The sequence below is a fragment of the Tiliqua scincoides genome, chromosome 1, assembly GCF_035046505.1.
Source record: "Tiliqua scincoides isolate rTilSci1 chromosome 1, rTilSci1.hap2, whole genome shotgun sequence".
Classification (NCBI taxonomy): Eukaryota; Metazoa; Chordata; class Lepidosauria; order Squamata; family Scincidae; genus Tiliqua; species Tiliqua scincoides.
The window spans coordinates 25,047,929-25,067,786 of record NC_089821.1 but is presented as its reverse complement, the minus strand read 5'-3'; the positions used below and the strand labels follow the sequence as shown (position 1 = coordinate 25,067,786).

The following is a 19,858-nucleotide window of genomic DNA, read 5'->3' as shown; positions in this document are numbered from 1 at the left end:
CATAGAGGCAAGCTCTACCAGCTAGAGTTGCAAAATCTGTCACTATTTCATTCTTTAGGAGTCCTTAAATGGGAGAAACTGGGGAATTTAACATCTTCAGTGCTACACAGTGATGAGAGAAGCTACATCTGCTTCTGCAACAGCAGTTAATTAGCATAGGAGGAATCCAGATAAGGATAAGATCTGGCAAGCCTATCCATGCAACAAGCCACATGTTTGGGAAGATATTATACCCTGACCAGAGCTGGAATAGGCATTTGGAGATACTGATCCAAGAGGTATGATACTGATCCAAGAGGTTCCTGGGTCACTTACTTAGGACCAAAATTGGTCTGGGCCTTATCTGATCCAAACCTAGATTAATATATAAAAATACACATAGGTTTCTACATTACTTGGCTGCTGCTTAAATATTGAGTATATTCCATAAATACATGTCAAAATCTGTGCCTCTGCCCCAGAGAGTTTTGTTCTTGATTCAAAACTCTTCATCTTGGGGGAAATGAACAGAAGAGATACAAGAGAGACTTTAACAGAATTTCCAGGTTCTCAAGCATAGTTGATACCTGCCCCTTTTTTGAAACACTGAGGGAGAAGTCACTGTGCCTCCTCTTCCTATTGCTCCACAGTTCTGTACTCCTGCCCGGAAAGGAGGGATGAGGGTGAACGGACTGGCATGGTTCAAGGCTTGCACTGCCTGCCTTGGAACTTTTAAAGAGAGAGGCGACACTATCTTTGGTTGAGAACTTGGCACCAGTAGGAATTTGTATTAATAGCTCTGCCATTCTAGCCTAAGAAAAAATAAAGTGTGTATACTCAAAATATGTGGATGCCCATTACTATTTTAGAGCTATCCGTGTAAACAGTGCTTTATAACATACACACAAATTTAAGTTGCAGGTACCAGTAATTGGCACCGATAAAAAAAAAAGGCAGGACGCACAATGGCAAGTGGCTCACAGACAAATGAAAACAGCATTATTGGTGCCAATTAAAAACCAGTAAAAATACAAACTATTTTTGTTTGTTATCACAAATATAGAGAAAAAAGGAAGAAAGTACAGAGGTACAAGCTAACCTAATATTTTTGAAAAGGAAAATGAATTAACAGGCTCTCAACTTAATGGCATGGACCTGAACTATCAAAACTTCTCCCCCCCCCCCCATGACCCAATAATTGATGCTATACTCCAGATGACTTTCAGTGGTATGAATGGAGGTCTTCCATATGCACTCTGCTCTATGGGTTCATAAATAAAAATAACTGGGCCTGTTTCCTTGACAATGCTGCCCTGCAAAATTTATGGAGTTAGGTGGTAGGGAATAGACAGCAGGTGTTGGAACCATCAATCATTCAGTCTGAGAGATGGGCCTCCAGTACTCCCCTCCTCCTTACCATATGTAACCTGATTCTATGAAGGTGCTAGGCATGGCTATTGGAATTGGCAAGTTTAGGTGTACCCAGCATTACACAGAATTTGCTGATCTGGTCCAAACTGCTTTATAAACAGCTTCTTACTCCACAGAGAAAAAACAGTCCTTCTCTATGTGAAGAAGGAACAGTGGATGATGGTTTAATCTATACATCAGTCCTTCTCATTTACTCCATATTGGACTGAACAGGGGAGAATATCTAAACTTGTTTGGCCCTGTCTATAGAAACCTTCTAAAATCAGAAACATGAGGTACCAAGGCTGGTCAATTGTGTGGATGAACTCTTAGGAACCATAATAGCAAAGGACAAATGGAGACTGTGAAGTTTTTAAAGAAGTTAATTGGAAAGCTACCTGTTCTCCTTGGCTGGATGCCACAAGGATATAGAAAGCATGGTGAGAGGCTGTTAAGCTGTAGGGCAGCAAAAACAATAACATGCTGTGAGTCTTATCTACATTCTCCTAATGGTAACAAAGAATGCCATTATTAGGAAACCTCATCTTACTGCTGGCAAATGTTTGTCCAGAGCAAGTAAGAAGCTGCTAAGGAAAGAGAGGCAGCAGCCAGGGAAAAACAAAAGGAACCATTTATATATTATGGGGAGTGACAAGGATTTTTTAAATTTAAAATATGTGCGAGTAGTGCAGGGTTAGAGGGTTGTGTCAGATTGGCCCTTTGATTGGGAGGGGGCAAAACAGAGGAATATGCCTGGAATGGCTCTGTAAGGGAAGGGCCCCTTGCAAGCTGTGATGAGGCTCCCTGCAGAACTTAGTGCTTTGCACCCCCTCTAGCTACGCCACTGGGATTATCTCTTGTTTTCTAATTTCTATTAAAAGCAGGTGTGCTCAACCTTCATGTTACTCAGTCCCTAAAACTAATATACAGTACACTCTATAAATGTACGTGACACCCCTCCATACTGCGGTTAGTCAACCCTCACCTTGAGAAGCCCTAGAGTAGGACAATTGGACCTACAGTAGTGCCTGCCCTTACTAGCACTGGAGTTTGGGGCATGGACCTTCCCCAGCCTTACCTGCAGATTACAGGTACCTGGTTCTTAAGAACTTGGCACGCCCCCTTTCCAGCTTCTGGTGGCCCTCCCTGGGTTGCATGGGTGGGTCACGACCCACCTCTGCCTCAATCTATGTTTGCCCAGCCCACAGGTGTGCACATGTGATCCCTGTTGCGTGTATGCAACGTTGGGCAGAAATGGCTTGGAAAGGGCTGGCTGGGAAGGAGGTGGCGCTGCCAGGGGGAGGCGCGGCTTCCGGGGTGGAAGCGAAGGCTTCGCCTCGGGGCAGGCATTTCTGCACGAGCAGAGCCCGGGCGTGCTCGGAGCAGGCGGGTCTGCACTTGTTGGGGGGAGGCGAGCTGAGCTGAGCTGAGCCTGGCTCGTCTCTCCAGCGCAGCGCGTCTTCTCTAAAGGGCCTGCCAGTGCTTGGTGCATCCTGCAGAGCCGCGTTCTCTCCCCCACCCGGGGGCCGTGAGTAGGGGGAGCAGCTGCAGGTACAGGCAGCCTCCGCATAGCTGGCATTCCAGTGCGCTCCTCGCTCTCCTCCTCCTGCTTTCCTCTCGCCCCCGGTCCTCGGCACCCCTCCCCCCCCACGGCTGGATCCCCCCAGACTTGGTGGTTGGGCGCAGTGGCGTAGCTGGAGGGGGTGCAAAGCCCTAAGTTTTGCAGGGAGCCCCACCGCAGGGTGCAAGGCGCCCCTCCCCTTCGGAGCCTCCGTTTTGCCCCCCCCCCCGCCAGGAGTTGCTCAGACTTCAGAGTAGACATGCATAGGATGGGGCTTTCAGGCTGCAATCCTATCCACACTTACCTGGGAGTAAGCCCCATTGAGTATAACAGGTCTTACTTCTGAGTAGACCTGCCTAGGTGGGCTGAAGCATGTGCCGTTTCTGTATTTGTGGGTCACTCTCTACGCTAAGGCTGCAGTCCTAGCCACACTTACCTGGGAGTAAGCCCCATTGAGTATAACAGGTCTTACTTCTGAGTAACAACAGAAGGCATCTATCTCCGGACCAGATCAGACGGAAAGCTCTTCAACCTCTCCAGACTGAGAGCAAAATCCAAAGTCCAGCGTGACTTCCTCTTTGCCGACAATGCAGCTGTCACTACCCACTCTGCCAAAGATCTCCAGCAGCTCATGGATCGTTTTAGCAAGGCCTGCCAAGATTTTGGACTGACAATCAGCCTGAAGAAAACACAGGTCATGGTTCAGGATGTGGACTCACCTCCCTGCATTACAATCTCTGAGCATGAACTGGAGGTTGTCCATGACTTTGTGTACCTTGGCTCAACGATCTCCGACACACATTCTCTCGATACCGAGCTAAACAAGCGCATCGGTAAAGCAGCTACCACGTTTTCCAGACTCACAAAGAGAGTCTGGTCCAACAAGAAGCTGACGGAACATACCAAGATCCAGGTCTACAGAGCTTGCGTCCTGAGTACACTTCTGTACTGCAGCGAGTCATGGACTCTCCGCTCACGACAGGAGAGGAAACTGAGCGCTTTCCACATGCGCTGCCTCCGACGCATCCTCGGCATCACCTGGCAGGACAAAGTTCCAAACAACACAGTCCTGGAACGTGCTGGAATCCCTAGCATGTATTCACTGCTGAAACAGAGACGCCTGCGTTGGCTTGGTCATGTCGTGAGAATGGATGATGGCCGGATCCCAAAGGATCTCCTCTATGGAGAACTCGTGCAAGGAAAGCGCCCTACAGGTAGACCACAGCTGCGATACAAGGACATCTGCAAGAGGGATCTGAAGGCCTTAGGGATGGACCTCAACAAGTGGGAAACCCTGGCCTCTGAGCGGCCCGCTTGGAGGCAGGCTGTGCAGCATGGCCTTTCCCAGTTTGAAGAGACACTTTGCCAACAGTCTGAGGCTAAGAGGCAAAGAAGGAAGGCCCATAGCCAGGGAGACAGACCAGGGACAGACTGCACTTGCTCCCGGTGTGGAAGGGATTGTCACTCCCGGATTGGCCTTTTCAGCCACACTAGACGCTGTGCCAGAACCACCTTTCAGAGCGCGATACCATAGTCTTTCGAGACTGAAGGTTGCCAATACAATACAATACTTCTGAGTAGACCTGCCTAGGTGGGCTGAAGCATGTGCCGTTTCTGTATTTGTGGGTCACTCTCTACGCTAAGGCTGCAGTCCTAGCCACACTTACCTGGGAGTATGCCTCATTGGCTACTTGGGGTTTACTTTTGAGTAGGTATCGATAGGATTGGGCTCTAAGTCTGTAGTGAAGAACGAGAGAAGAGGTGGCTTGCCTGGGTCCGGCTACCTAAACATCTGAGCAGCTCCCAGCTGTCTCGCCCGCTGGGCTCGGTGTGGTGGTGGGTCAAGTGAGGGCTGCAGAGCAGACCCTGGCTTGGAAGATCGCGCATTTCCCCAACAGTCGCAGGTGACCAGTTGGTGCTTCCAGGAGTCCTGAGCGTGGCATAGCAGGAGGGGGAGCCCCACCCCCTCCCCTTCGGAGCACTCGCCTCTGTTTTGCTCCCCCCCCGCCCTGAGGGAGAGACCCCTTGCACACCAGGGGGAGGCTTCCTGCAAAACCCCCTCCAGCCACACCACTGCTGAGCAGAAATCAAACCCAGGGCTCACCTAATAACTTGTCACTAAAGTTAGAGAGTGTCACTTGTCACTAATGAGGAGAATAAAAAGCAACATGAACTGTGGCAAAAGAAATGTAAGAAGGTGATACGGGAGGCCAAGCGAGACTATGAGGAACACATGGCCAGCAGCATGAAGGGGACTAATAAAAGCTTCTTCAAATATGTTGGAAGGAGGAAACCCGACAGAAGCGGTTGGCCCTCTGGATGGTGAGGGAGGGAAAGGGGAGATAAAAGGAGACTTAGAGATGGCAGAGAAATTAAATGAGTTCTTTGCATCTGTCTTCAGGGCAGAAGACCTCAGGCAGATACCACTGCCCAAATGGCCCCTCCTGAGTGAGGAATTAAGTCAGATAGAGGTTGAAAGAGAAGATGTTTCAGACCTCATTCATAAATTAAAGATCAATAAGTCACCGGGCCCTGATGGCATCCACCCAAGAGTCATTAAGGAATTGAAGAATGAAGTTGCTGATCTCTTGACTAAGATATGCAACTTGTCCCTCAAAATGGCCACAGTGCCAGAGGATTGGAGGATATTTCAGAGGGGGAACCTGGGGAAACTATAGGCCGGTCAGCCTAACATCTATACCGGGTAAGATGGTGGAATGCCTCATCAAAGATAGGATCTCAAACACATAGACGAACAGGCCTTGCTGAGGGAGAATCAGCATGGCTTCTGTAAGGGTAAGTCTTGCCTCACAAATTCTTTGAAAAGGTCAACAGGCATGTGGATGCTGGAGAACCCATGGACATTATATATCTGGACTTTCAGAAGGCGTTCGACACAGTCCCTCACCAAATGTACTGAAAAACTCTACAGTCAGGGAATTAGAGGGCAGGTCCTCTCCTGGACTGAGACCTGGTTGAAGACCAGGAAACAGAGATTGGGTGTCAATGGGCAATTTTCACAATGGAGAGAGGTGAAAAGCAGTGTGCCCCATGGATCTGTCCTGGGACCTGTACTTTTCAACCTCTTCATAAATGACCTGGAGACAGGGTTGAGCAGTGAGGTTGCAAAGTTTACAGACAACACCAAACATTTCTGAGTGGTGAAGACCAGAAGTGATGGTGAGGAGCTCCAGAAGGATCTCTCCAAACTGGCAGAATGGGCAGCAAAATGGCAGATGCGTTTCAATGTAAGTAAGTGTAAAGTAATGCACATTGGGGCAAAAAATCACATATATAGGCTAATGGGTTCTGAGCTGTCTGTGACAGATCAGGAGAGAGATCTTGGGGCGGTGGTGGACAGTTCGATGAAAGTGTCGACCCAATGTGCAGCAGCAGTAAAGAAGGCCAATTCTATGCTTGGGATCATTAGAAAAGGTATTGAGAACAAAACGGCTAATATTATAATGCCGTTGTACAAATCAATGGTAAGGCCACACCTGGAGTATTGTGTCCAGTTCTGGTCGCCACATCTCAAAAAGGATATAGTGGAAATGGAAAAGGTGCAAAAGAGAGTGACTAAGATGATTACCAGGCTGGGGCACCTTCCTTATGAGGAAAGGCTATGGCGTTTGGGCCTCTTCAGCCTAGAAAAGAGACGCCTGAGGGGGGATTTGATTGAGACACACAATTATGCATGGGAAGGATAAAGTGAATAGAGAGATGCTCTTTACACTCTGAAATAACACCAGAACCAGGGGATATCCACCAAAATTGAGTGTTGGGAGAGTTAGGACAGACAAAAGAAAATATTTCTTTACTCAGCGTGTGGTCAGTCTGTGGAACTCCTCACCGCAAGATGTGGTGATGGCATCTGGCCTGGATGCCTTTAAAAGGGGATTGGACAAGTTTCTGGAGGAAAACTCCATTATGGGTTACAAGCCATGATGTGTATGTGCCACCTCCTGATCTTAGAAATGGGCTATGTCAGATGCAAGGGAGGGCACCAGGATGAGGTCTCTTGTTATCTGGTGTGCTCCCTGGGGCATTTGGTGGGCCGCTGTGAGATACAGGAAGCTGGACTAGATGGGCCTATGGCCTGATCCAGTGGGGCTGTTCTTATGTCACCCTCTTTGTCCAGCTAGTCGCCCCAAGGGCTCTGCACTCTCAGGCTGCAATCCTATTCACATTTTCCTGGGAGTAAGCTCCATTGACTATAATGGGACTTACTTCTGAGTAGTCATGCATAGGATTAGTCTCCCCCCGGGAGTGCCACTGCCCAGGTAGGCGGCGTTGCCCCTTAGCCAGCCTTCTGGGAGCGGCGAGCCCCATTGGGCCGGGAGCCAGGGCTGGAGGGAGCCGCGAGGGTCTCCCCACCTTTCCTTTGTTGGCGGGGATGGCTGGGTCTGGTTCGCCCCCTTCCGGGGCGGAGGGCCGGGCTGCGGTGATCACAAAAGAAGACAAGCTCCGGAGCCCCGAGGGGGCGTGTGTGAGTCGTAGGGGAAGGGAGCCCGCGAAGGGCACAGCCGGCTGCCGAGGGCGTGCGAGCGGGCGGCAGCAGTGGGGTGGCGAGCAGACGCAGCCGGAGAAGGTAACTGGGCTGCAACAGGTGTGGGGTGAGAAGGGCCGGGAGGGCGCCTGGCCTCCTCCGAGCAACTTTCCCCAGCTGGCAGTGGAGAGGCTTGCGGAGCTGCCCCTGAGCCCCGATCCTCGCGCGGGTCCCTCCTGCGAGGCTCTGGCCAAGCCTCGACTCCTGTGCAGGGCGATCCGGGACGTCCTGCTCCCCGCTCCGAAGAGCTGAGTGCCAAACCTTGATGACGACTGAACAGCATGTCCCTTTCTGGACGGCTCTGTTTACCAGCCATGAAGGACGCCGCGGGGCCAACCACATGGTCTCTGGCGATCTACTCTCCCCCCCCCCGCCTTTTGGTGTTCCTCTCGGGGCAGGGATCAGGCCCCTGCACAAGGAACCAAGGCCCTGCTGGTTTCCCTGCGCTCAGGTTCAGGGTCTGGAACAGGACTGAGCAGAGGGGACACCCTGGGAGCCTGAACATCTGCTCGTTCCTTGGGACTGGGAACTTGGGTCAATAAAGCCACATGAGGTTGAACCTGGGAAAGAGAAGAAGTTTCCCAGCTTTCTTCCTAAGCTGTCAAATGTACATGATCTAGGAACTGTGTTTGGTGCAAAGCTTGGGAAGACAAACCTCCCTCTCCACTTTTTCTCTGCCGGGATTTGATTGTACTATATATATACTAGACCTGCATTTCTCAAACTGTGGGTTGGGACCCACTAAGTGGGTTTCAGGTAGGTCAGGTAGCACCTAACTCAGCCACCATTGAAAATATAGGCTACAGAGCTGCTGGGCAGGGCAGGCTTCCAATGGGAGAGAGGCCTGGTGCTTTGCCCTGGTGGGAAAATGGGATGCTGGGAAGGGGGGAGGGCTGTGTGGTTGGTGAAGGATCCAAGTCTGCCTTTTGCTTTGACTTCCAAGCTGGAATGTTTGAATTCCATAAATCTATGCAAAATAACAGCAACAGTGTGTTGTGTAATGTGACAATTGACTGATTATGACTTGGGTTTGAAACCTAAATTGATGGTGTCACTTCCAGTCATGACATCACTTCTGGTGACTGAATTGTCATTCTAGTTATTGTCATTCTAAAAAGTGCTGAAAAGTTTGAGAACTGCTGTACTAGACAAAGATTAACTCCTATATTTGCTTTCCTGTGAGTAAGCCCCCCTGAATCCTGTGGGACTTACTTCTGAGTAGACATGCATAGGAGGCTTGCACTCCAAGCCTCTTATTGCACTACAAGGCTTCTTATAGCTCTTGCTTTGTTTGGGTCTTTGCATCTAACTGGCTCAGTGATTTTCCTGAAAGGATCAAGAAGTCAGAGTTTTAGCTGCATGTGTACTCACAAATGAGGGGGGTGTTGGAACTCTCTGGGAATTGCACAGAGAGTTGCTGCCACCTGTGAAGGGGCTACTATCCCGGCCATGATGAAGGTGGAGCAAACCGATGGCCCTAGAATGGCCTGACCCATATTGAGAGGTCAGACTCCTCGGGGTTGTTCATGGTTTTTAGGATGTCTGAACACTAATGGGCTTTGCATCTGGACATTTCAGGGCTCTGCTGGCGGGAAGGGGTTGTGGTTGTCACAGTGGATCGGTCACCTGCTGTATGATGGGCTTCATTAGTTGCTTGAACGCATTCTTACTTACTGAGGATCATGCCAAAGAATATTAAAAGTGGTTCCATTGCCTTCAAACCTTACATGATGTTTTCCCTACCTCTTCTCCAGCCCCACATACAGTTTTGTACTTCACTAAGCTGGAGATCCTCCACCTGGCAGTCCAGGCCTGTTTAGTTCCATGACTAAAGAGACATAATGCTGCTTGAATAACCTCCAGCTGTTATACAGAATTCAGGCATGAATCCAGTGCTCCACCACTTGTCCTGGGGTGGCATGGATGGGTATGGGTTAGTTCCTTTTTTTAAAGCATTGACACAATCATTGTACTGTTTGTGCATTGTTACGAAAACTGCCCCACCATTGTGGCAATGCAGAGATCGGTTTTTTCTGCCTTTCTATCCTAAAATTAGTCATATTAGGAATAAAACAAAACTTAACCTGTGTGCTGCGTTTAACAATGTGTGTGGATATATGTCTTGTTAGTGTTCATGGAACATGCATGCCGACAAGTTTTTTTAATATGCTGCATTTGGGGCTTGGCGGTTTTAGTGTCCTGAAAAACTGAAGGAGAAGGGGAATGCATAGAGATCTTTTGCTGTTCTTATTTCGGATGCTGTGACACTTAGGTGGAGGGGGAAGGGCGGTAATCAGGCTGTGGGGATCTAGCATAGGGAGTAATTTGATTTCCATAGCCTTTCTTCCAAGTTATTGGTCTGGAACAAGCCAAAGGGGCATCACCAGCATGGCTACAAGAGTCTTGCAAATCTGGTCTTCTGGGGCCTTAAGCATTACCAGGAGTCGCTTTTCTCCCTTCCTTTAGAAGAGAATATGTTCATTTATTAAGGATATTTACATCTTGCCTCTCTAGTTCAAAATGGACCCACTCAAGTCAGCTAGGACAAGCCAAAATGTAAAACCACCATCTCAAAAACAGGTTAGAAAGGCCAGCAGCTGGTAGAATTACAACAAAAAGTCAAAGAAGTTTAGCAGAAAGAAGAGATCCAGTAAATATTAACTAACCTCCAGGCAAACAGTTTGCTTAAACACAAAGATTTTCAGGAGGGGGTGAAATGCTGCCAAAGAGGAAAGCCATCCAGAACTCCTCAGGCAGGGAGTTCCAAAAAGGGCATGCTACAGTAGAGAAAATAAAATAGTAATTGTTGCATGAGGTGGAGTCAGGAGAGGCTCTCACTCTTTCTCTCTCTCGCTTTCTTTTGCCCCTAAGGAATTCTTAGTGTACTTGTGCAAACTAGTGAGGTGGGAAAAGGCCACTCAGATCAATGAGTTATTTACACCAGTGGCTTTCCTTTCTATTGCTTTTGTATAGTTACTACTGATGGTATGTGGATTTTAAAGGCAAAATCGCTCTTCCAAATGATGCACTCATTTTCCCCATAAGCATGACCAACTTAATGCTCTTAATTATCTGCGACCAATTCTGTTTAGCAGGTTTGTAATGGGTGATACTCTTTTATAAATAACTGGGTGGGATTCCTGTCCCTGAAGTTTTTGCCATTTAAATCTCACTGAGTACAGGGAGAAATTCAGGGTGAGATAGGTTATATAAGAAGAATTACAGATTATAACCAGACTTTTTACCTTCAGGGCCAACATGCCCCTTCATCTGCAATCTGTCCCTTAGTTTCAGTAAGGGACAGATCGCCAACCCCTGCCAATCTATCTTTTAGAGATGCCGTTACTGACTTCCCTTAAGGAAATCAAACAAACTTCCAAGGAGCTCCGGGGTTTCCCAGAACACAGTTTGAAAGCTGCTATCTTAGAGAAATGGTGCTCCTATTGAACAGGTTCCTGTTAGAGGAAGGCTTGGTATGTATGGTATAACTTCTATCCATCCTTTTCAGGGCTGTGGTCCAAGCAGCTCATACCCTCATCCACAAACCTAGCTGTTGCTGGGTAGAAAGGTGGCTCCAGTTCTCTTCAGGCAGAGGAAGGAGTGGTATCCTCCCCAGTGGATTCCACAGTAAAGTTGTGCAGAATGAAGGATATTTTACACCCTGCCTTTCCAAACCCAGAAAAAGAAATTCAAGGCAGTTTACAAGTTAAAAACACAATATTACACAAAGACTGAACTGAACAGTGAAAGCAACCATATGACAGTTTAAAAAAAAAAAAGCACAGCAGGAAGGGGACAAATTAACCAGAGGCCAGTCTGAACAAAAGTCTCCAAGATGCCAGCAAGGAAGGAGGGCATTCCAGAGATCTTAACTCCAGTGGGAGGGCATTCCAGAGATCATGTGCCATGCTGAGAAGGCTGGGTCACTGGTGATGGCCAGCCACACCTTTGTTGGAGGCTACAGAACCCCCTGATATGTTCTCATAGGACAGGCAGACAGACCAACCTTTCGGTATCTAGGTTTGGAGCCATAAAGGGCTGTATTGATCATCACCTGCACCTTGAAGTGTCTCCAGAATCATACTGGAAGCCAGTGCAGATGGTACAACAGCATTGAGACAGTGTCCTGACATTTGGCACCAGCTAGCAGCCGAGCAGTTCTATTCTGTACTTCCAAGAATTCTGTACATAGTCTTCATAGGCAGCCCCACAAACAGTGCATTACACTACTCCAATTTTAACGTTGCTAGCACATGGATAACCATAGCCAGGTCTGAGCAATCCAAGAAAGCTGACTAAAGACCCCAGCTGGTTAAAAGAGCCTGAGCATCCAAGGGGCAAGGCCAGGTCCAAGAGCACTCGCAAACTGCAAACCCTTCCCCTCAAGGAAAGTACAATCCTATCCAAAACAGGTTTATAATCCCAATTCCTGGGTCCCAGTTCTCTGCACCTAATTCTCATCACCACCTGTGGCACACGCTTCTATCCCTGGCTGCACTTCTGTGTTTCTGACCACAAAAGCCAAGTGTTCCCACAAAGAGACTGCCTTGAGCTTTGGAGGGGGCTAGGAGGCCCGGCTTTCGTTTCAAAGCAGCAGCTTCTGCTCCTCTTTGCTCCTCTAACGTACCATGGGTGGCAGGTGCCTGCCCAGGCCTGATTCTGCCTGCTTTTGCCTTGCCCTTTGTCATAGCAGCCGTGCGGCAAAGGCACTTTCATTTTTGTCGCTTGCCCACTTGCAAGTAAAAGGAGACTCAGTGACCCAGGAGGTGGTCTGGGCTGGGGGTTTCTTTGGAGACAGTGTTAATGGAGAGCTACAGATGTTAAGGCCTTCACACTCTGGTGAGCAGAGCAAGAAGAGGAGCAGGGAGCCGTCATGAATGTGTTTTCCACTTGGTTAGGCCATTGACCCTTCGGCTTGCATAGAGCCTCTGACTGTTCAGTAATTGCCTTACGGTTCTCTGAGGAATGCAGCTTAAGAAGTAGCTTTGAAAAGTGGGATACTAAGCTGGGGAAAAAGAATCATATGGGAGGCATGCTTGCCAGTCAGTGGAGGAAGAGGCCAGATGAAGGTTGTTACAGAGGGTTATGTGATCTGTCTTCAGTTCTAGATAACTATGGCCCAAATCCTAACCAACTTTCCAGCACTGACACAGCTGTGTCAATGGGGCATGTGTGGCATCCTGCAGTTGGGTGGCAGTCACAGAGGCTGTTGGTTCCCTTACCTCAGAGCTGCATTGCCCTTACCTTGGTGCTGGAAATTTGGTTAGGATTGTGCCCTGTGTTGCCATGTTGGGGTTCCTTTGGGCCAGTTCTGATCTAACATCCGTACGCACCGTAGATACTCGAGCACAAGTCGATCTCTCAGATAAGTCAAGGGCAGGGTTTGAGCAAAAATCATGGAATTTTCTATGACCCTCAGATAAATGGGGGGGGGGTTTAAACTTAGGGGGGGTGTGTCTGACTATAGTTTTGCCTGATTTTACCTGAGGCCAGATCCTGAAAAATAACCTACCAGTAATTGTTAGTTTTGTCTGATTTTTGTATGTACAGACTATATTAAAAACCTAGTAAAAGATCATAAGATATATTTTTATTCATTAATTTTTAAAATTCTGCTCTTCGCAACCTTTTTGTAAACACTTTCAAAGTGCACTGTAAAACAACATACCGGTTAGAACCTTTGATCAAATCCTTCTTTAAGGTGCCTAGTGTGTTAAGCCAGAGGCTCTGCGTATAACACGCAACATATAACACATAACCGGGAGTGTGCAATTCAGTTCACAGCAGAGAGACAAGCAATAAGGATTGAGCATGAGCAAGCACAGCTACACATAGTTGCAACCCAGTTTACTTAAATGTAGACCCCATTGCTTTCCACTGGTGTTGTTCTTAAGTAATAGTGCACTGAACTTAATGCATTGGACTTTGTTTCAAATGGAAACAAGGGTTACATCCTGGTGTTTAAAAAACCAGACCTCTGCCAAACATTTGCAAAACAGAATGAGGCTGCATAAGGGTCTGCTAAAGAGAAGGAGGCTTGCTTGATTTCAATGGAAGCCTTGGGTCCTGGCTTGCTTTTTTTCCTCCGGAGTAGTGAAAAAGGTTAACTTTGGCTGCAGCTTGCCTAGAAACCTGGTCACCATGGAGATTGATTGCCCTATCATGATTTGCACTTGATTTATTGGCAGAGATTTCTTGCCTTATAAGTGAGCATCTTTGGTACATAGTTTCACTTTTGCCAAAATACTCACCTTTGGCAGTGGTGTAGAAGGCAAGTGTGCAAACAGAAGTGGGTGCCATCCTGGCCACTCCACCTCCTCATGCATGGGCCAGCCCTGCTTAGAAGTTATACTGATTTAAAGCTGTGGCCCAACAGGCTCATCTTGTGATGATTTCACTGGGGGAACCACTTAACAGGAGCCTTAGAAGACAATGAAGAAACAGGGTTTTGCAAACCTTCACATTGTCCTTGGAATGAATATTGGAAGAAATCCATCATCTAACCTGCCAGGAACTGTACATGGTCAGGGCTGCCCTAAGATATATCAGTGCTCAAGTTCAAGTGGAATCCATCTTCCACTATTAACATGGAGCACAGTCCCTGAACGTTCTCCTGTGCAAACTCCATTAATTTCATTGGGCCTTCTGCAGGAAAGCTTCCCATTTGCGCCCCATGGGCTAGAACTGTGTAACCCACTTTACCATCCTTAATGACCCTGCTACTTGAGGAGGCTGCCATACCTTCCCTCACAGTAGAACCGCCATGCATATGATCTAGGGCAGCAGTTCTCAAACTTTTCAGTCTCTGGAACCCTTTACACTCCTAAAAGGAGTCTTGGAGAGCTCCGCCAGTACATGCACGGTGTTTCAGGGAATCCCAGAGCCCCAGCACGTGCACAGACTGGCACAATGCCAAGCCCAAATGCCACCAAATGCCAGTGCAAAGCCAGAACAGGAAGGAAATGAGAAAGGAGAGCCACGAATGGGGTGTTTGTGTGTATGCTATGGACCAGGCAGAGGGCAGATGGCAGCTACTTATGGTCACCAGGGCTCCTAGGAGCACACTTTGAGAAACACGGATCCAGGGGGAAGTCAGGTTGATCTCAGGTTGTTCCTTGAAGTGAGATGAGGTTAGATGAGACTGCCCAGTCAAGCACCATGTTTCTTTGGTTCTTTTCTGCTTGCTCTGGATCATATGCTGTGTTTCCAAGAAGTCCAGGTTATACAGCAAAGTCAAGGTTACATATGGAAATTTCAGGATGCTGATTACTGGGTGCCGTTTGCAACCATGACTGTTATTGCCAGACCTGGTTATTGCCTGGTTACACCCCAGGCATGAGTATCCTTTGCTTTCCATGAAAATGCCCTCCCTGCTGTACACCCTTCCCTCCCTTTTAATTTCTCTTTTATCTCCCTTGCCTTGTTTTGCATTCTTTTTGTAGAATTATTTTAATACGTTTTAGGTTCATTGTTGCTGGAAAACTTAAATATGGTAGTGAACTGAAGGAAGCTTCCATGTGTCTTCTGTATTGCTGACTCTGCAGACCGTCTAACGTCATAGCTGAGGTTTATGCATAACCTACCTTGCATTGCTGAACGGAAGTGCTGACTCTGGCACGCTTGCAGTTGAATTGCTAGCATCAAAGGCTGTGTCCCTTGGCCATAGCTCTGATGTGGCAGGAAGCAGCAGGAGTCCTTGTGAACTGGGAACAGTGGAGCGGGCTTGAGCAAGCACCAGCGTCACTTCTGACACCGCACAGATGTCAGCCCACCCAGAGCAGCAGGAATTGTGTTAAGTTTCAGATGTCACAATTTGGTCATGCATCAGCACTCATCCGAAGCACAGCTAACTCGCAGTCCGGTTGTTAGCTGGTGCATGTTTGGAGGGAAAGCCAAATATCCGCATCTTTGAGATATCCACACTGTTATCTCCATTCCCCAGGGTTGATCCAGGCATTGAAGAGTGAATTGCATGGCTTCCTAAGTCTTGGCATCTCAGATGGAGGGAAGGAAACTACCTTATTTACAGTTTTAGTTTTGGTATTGTGTAAGGGCCCAATCCTATCCAATTTTCTGGCACCGGTGCAGCCGCAATGCAGCCCCAAGGTAAGGGAACAAATATGCCATACCTTAAGGAGGCCCTCTGTAACTGCCTCCCCACCACAGGATGCAGTGCATGCCCCATTGGCACGGCTGCACCGGTACTGGAAAATTGGCTAGGATTGGGCCCCCACTCTCTTGTTTGCCTGTGCCACAATTCTGGGCATCCCATTCCCACTGATACCTTGTCCCCATATCACTTCGGTGCTTTCATTTTAGTGCCGTAGAGCAGTCTTCCTCAAGGTTTGTCCTCCGTTGTACCACTTCACGTGGTCCATCTATTACCACCAGAAGTAACTTGCAATGATATCGTTGCTAGTTACTTCTGGGTTGGGAGACCAGTTGCAACATGACCACACTACTAAGAGGCTCCGAGTGGATGGGAAGCCTTTTTCACGCACCGAAAAGCATGATTTTGGAGTTCTGCCCTCCGAGCCGAGTCTCCTATTGCTGTTTGGTGCATCACATTCCTGGTCTTGCTGCCAGGTGGCAGGGGTCTGGGGGTCCTGCAAGAACCACCAGACACCACCTCAAGTACCGCTGGTACTCATCCCACTAGTTGAGTAACACTACCAAGAGCAAAGCCAGGGCCATAAGAAGTGTGTTGTAGAAAGGAAGGATGCCCTTCCTTGAGACTCTCTGGAGCTGACTGGGAAAAACCACCCATGTATAGGGTTATCAGATACAAAGTGGGGCAGAGTGCCAATACCTTTAACCATTGTATAGAAGAGGGAATTTTGGCAGGTGCAGCTCAACATGGAAGGGTTTAAAAAGCTGAAGCTGCCAAAATTATACAGTGGTTAAAGGTATAGGCACCAGTCCCACTTTGTAACTGGTAGTCCTACCCACATAACCTATGCAGTGTTGTCCTTGCTTAGTCAGCCATGTGGACAAGCTGATGACTAGAGCATAAGAACATAAGAAGAGCCTTGCTGGATCAGGCCCAGAGGCCATCTAGTCTGGCTTCCTTTATCTCACAGTGGTCCACCCGCTACCTCAGAGAGCACACAAGACAGCAAGAGACCAACATCATGGTGCCCTCCCTTGCATCTGGCATTCTAAAATCAGGAAGTTGAAGGAACCTACTTCTAAAATCAGGAGGTTGCACATACCCAGTGTGGCTTGTAACCCGTGATGAACTTTCCTCCAGAAATCTGTCCAATTCCCTTTTAAAGGCAACTAGGCCAGAAGCCATTACCACATCCTTTGGCAAGGGGTTCCACAGACTAATTACACACTGGGTATAGAAATATTTTCTTTTGTCTATCCTAATTCTCCCGACACTCAATTTTAGTGGATGTCCCCTGATTCTGGTGTTGCGTGAGAGGGAAAACAACATCCCTCCTTCCGCTCTATCCATTTCCTGCATAATTCTGTGTGTCTCATTCATGTTTCTCCTCAGGCTCCTTTTTCCTAGATTGAAGAGCCCCAAACACTATAGCCTTTCCTTGTAAGTAATCATTTCACAGCAGATGGCAGTTCTCCCCTATCTGCTTGTAGCTAGTGCACATCCGATCTCCAAACCTAGAGCCATCAGGATATGTCCCAATGATGATTGCATGAGAGGCACTGTCCTTTCCTAAGTTCTTCTGCCATTTTCTCTTTTGTGTCCTACATCAGTTGACATCTTCCTGTCTGAAAGCTGCAGCTCCCAATCTCTGGTGGTGATTTTGCATGTGTACACATGCATGCAAAGGGTGTGTGCACTGTGTAAGTTAAGGATGAAGTCACTGCACATTCTTGCGGGCGTTTGAGATTTTTATCGTTACGTATTACAACACACTGCAGAGCTTAACCCTGGCACTAAACACAGGGCCTAGGGCTGAGTTTTTATCCCCATGAAAGTTAAAAATAAAAAATAAAATAAAAAAAAATCCTTTTTCCATCAACCTGCGGGTGAGTAGTATAGGAGGTCAAGCTGTTTATGGCTGTAATGTTACTGCTTTTGGCTTCATCACTCCCATAGTGCTTTTCAGTATATAAAGTGTTTTTGGATTCCTATATCATTTGTCTTCACGAAAATCTGATGCATTATGTTCATTTGGAGAGAATGTTCTACCCAAGGCTATTCACGGAGCCTTATGGCTGAGCAGGGACCTTATTCCACGGCTTCCATGTCTGCAAACCATACAGTATCCACTGCTGCTGTTTTTCTTACATTGGGCTGCGTATCCTGCTCTGGCCAAAAGCGTTACTGGTTGCCTCTGCTGTACAAAGGAGTATTGTTTCAACTGACAATGGCTGTACATTTGGAGGCTCACATTGTCATCCTGTTACCTTGAGAAGGAGCCAAGGGCTTTCTTTGATGATAGACGTGGTAGTAGATAACTAGCAAGCGTGTGGAACTGTCTGTTCCCCTCTTGAGGAGGGAAAGAGCTTTCAGTCTTCTGTGCATTGTTGTCAGAAAACAAGGTCTTCATTTCCCACATGGCTGTCTGTAGGGTGGCCTCCTGAGCTGTGTCCAGCTTGAGCAGCTCAAGTGCTTTTAAGGGGACTTTGAGGCAGAAGGAATCAGCTTGCTCAGTTTTCACCTAAGTCTTGATTTGTGCAATGGAAATTCCAGTAGGAAATCTTCCAGAGCTGAGAAAGAGCCCTTGCTGCTTTTCCAGCTCCTGCTTGGCTGTTTGGACCAAGGGATGGTTGCTGTGCTTCAGATGTGCTCACCTGGTTGCCACTGTCGACCACAGGTGCCATCAACAGTCCTATAGCCTGGCCTTCCAAGTCTCAGCATGATGCAATGTACCCCCTCATCTTTTTGGCTGGTTGGAGAGATAAAAAGGAAAAAAGAGGAGGCAGCAACCCACCCTGTATAGCAGAACTCTGGCCAGGAGGTGGCACCAAAACTGTGACCCATGAAGAATTTCTGGATGCAGACTTTCCTTGTCAGAGTAAAGTATGTGCCACCTGTATTTGTGGGATAGTCATCTTGTTGGCAGCAGCTACAGCTTGTTCCTTTCTGGACTTAAAAATGTCTATCTCATAAAGCCTCCCCCACCCCGTGCCCTATTTGAGGCAAAGGAAGATCCTTGGATTCAAAACCCTGTTAACCCTTTTAAGCATTTGTTGTGTTTTATTACGTTTAGATCCCAGCTTTCTTCCATCATGGAATTTGGTGGTTTGCACACAGCCTGTGTGCAAACCATCCAGACTGTGTAGCTTTAGCAAAGGGATTGTGTCATGTGCCTGCAGGCCATGCCCTGGGATGATCTGTATGCTGTCTGTTTTCTCCTGCAGGGTGTAGAATGCTGGCTCCCATGAGGCTAGGCCTACCCACGTGACTGTTGCCACCATCATGCTGTGTTACTGGCGTGGGAGACTGAAGCTGTTGCTTGCTACGTTGACGCTGGTCCTCCTCATCTCGTGGCTCTACCTCTTTATGGGTAATCTGGAGTGTGAGTGACCAACAGGGTGACATGGGACTGGGTGGGGTGTTGGTGGAAGGGTGCGAAAAGCCCCATGCTGTGTGGCGACTGTGGATGTGATTTGGTTGGCACTTCAGCATTCAGCTATGAGTCACTGAGACACCTTTGGCCAAAGCCTGGCCTTGGTTTCCTTCTTCTGGGTAGCAAGGCTCAGTTTTCATGAGATGATGAAGCCAAGGTATTGCAGGATATGTGGGTTGCTCCACAGAGGGGAAGCACATGGTGGAAAGCTCCATGGCCTTTCTATCTTAAGCCCCATAGCACGGCATATGGTGACTGTTTTCATAAAGTATACAGAAATGGCAACCAGTCAAGTTGCTACTCGCAGAGACATCAGATCAATTATTATTGTCTTTTTATTCATTTGACAAATGTATATCTTGCCTTTGCGCTGTTCAAAGCATAAGGCCCGTGGGCCGGATGCGCCCCCCAGAAGCTCTTTATTCAGCACTTGGGCTCTCCCAGCACGACCATCGGCTGCTCTCAGGCTGCTGAGCTGTGCTGAGCTGTCACTGCTAAAAGGGCAGCCTGCATGATAACTGGACTCTCCCATATCTGGAAAATATGATCTGTCACTTGCAACTAACGAATTCCTAAGTGAGAAAAACGTGCTTATTTCCGGTCATGACCTGCTTAAGGACATCACTTTCTGCTTTTTAACATCAATTCTGGCCATTAGCAGGCATAATGAATACTGTTTGGCCTGCTGTATGAAACGAGTTTGACACCTTTGGTTTAGACCTTCAAGGCAGCCTACAAACATGTTTCAACCAAGCTGTTTTTCATTTCAGTGGGAGCAGGTTTCCATAATTCTACCCTCCAACGACAAATCAACAGAGG

The 19,858-nt window shown here is 47.8% G+C and overlaps 1 protein-coding gene across 5 annotated transcripts in view; it reads left to right on the top strand.

Annotated features, from left to right (window-relative positions):
* The window catches only part of LARGE2 (LARGE xylosyl- and glucuronyltransferase 2), a 52,803-nt gene that overhangs the window by 19,596 nt on the left and 13,349 nt on the right, over positions 1–19,858 (top strand). For 2 of the 5 annotated variants that reach the window (XM_066634703.1, XM_066634706.1), the window contains exon 3: positions 18,831–18,988. In XM_066634703.1, the coding sequence (XP_066490800.1) occupies positions 18,889–18,988 (100 nt within the window). In that variant the 5' untranslated portion in view covers positions 18,831–18,888. Of the gene's footprint in view, positions 1–2,799; positions 2,941–7,417; positions 7,539–18,830; positions 18,989–19,858 lie in introns of those variants that run through there. The other 3 variants (XM_066634707.1, XM_066634705.1, XM_066634708.1) reach the window with 3 other exon arrangements.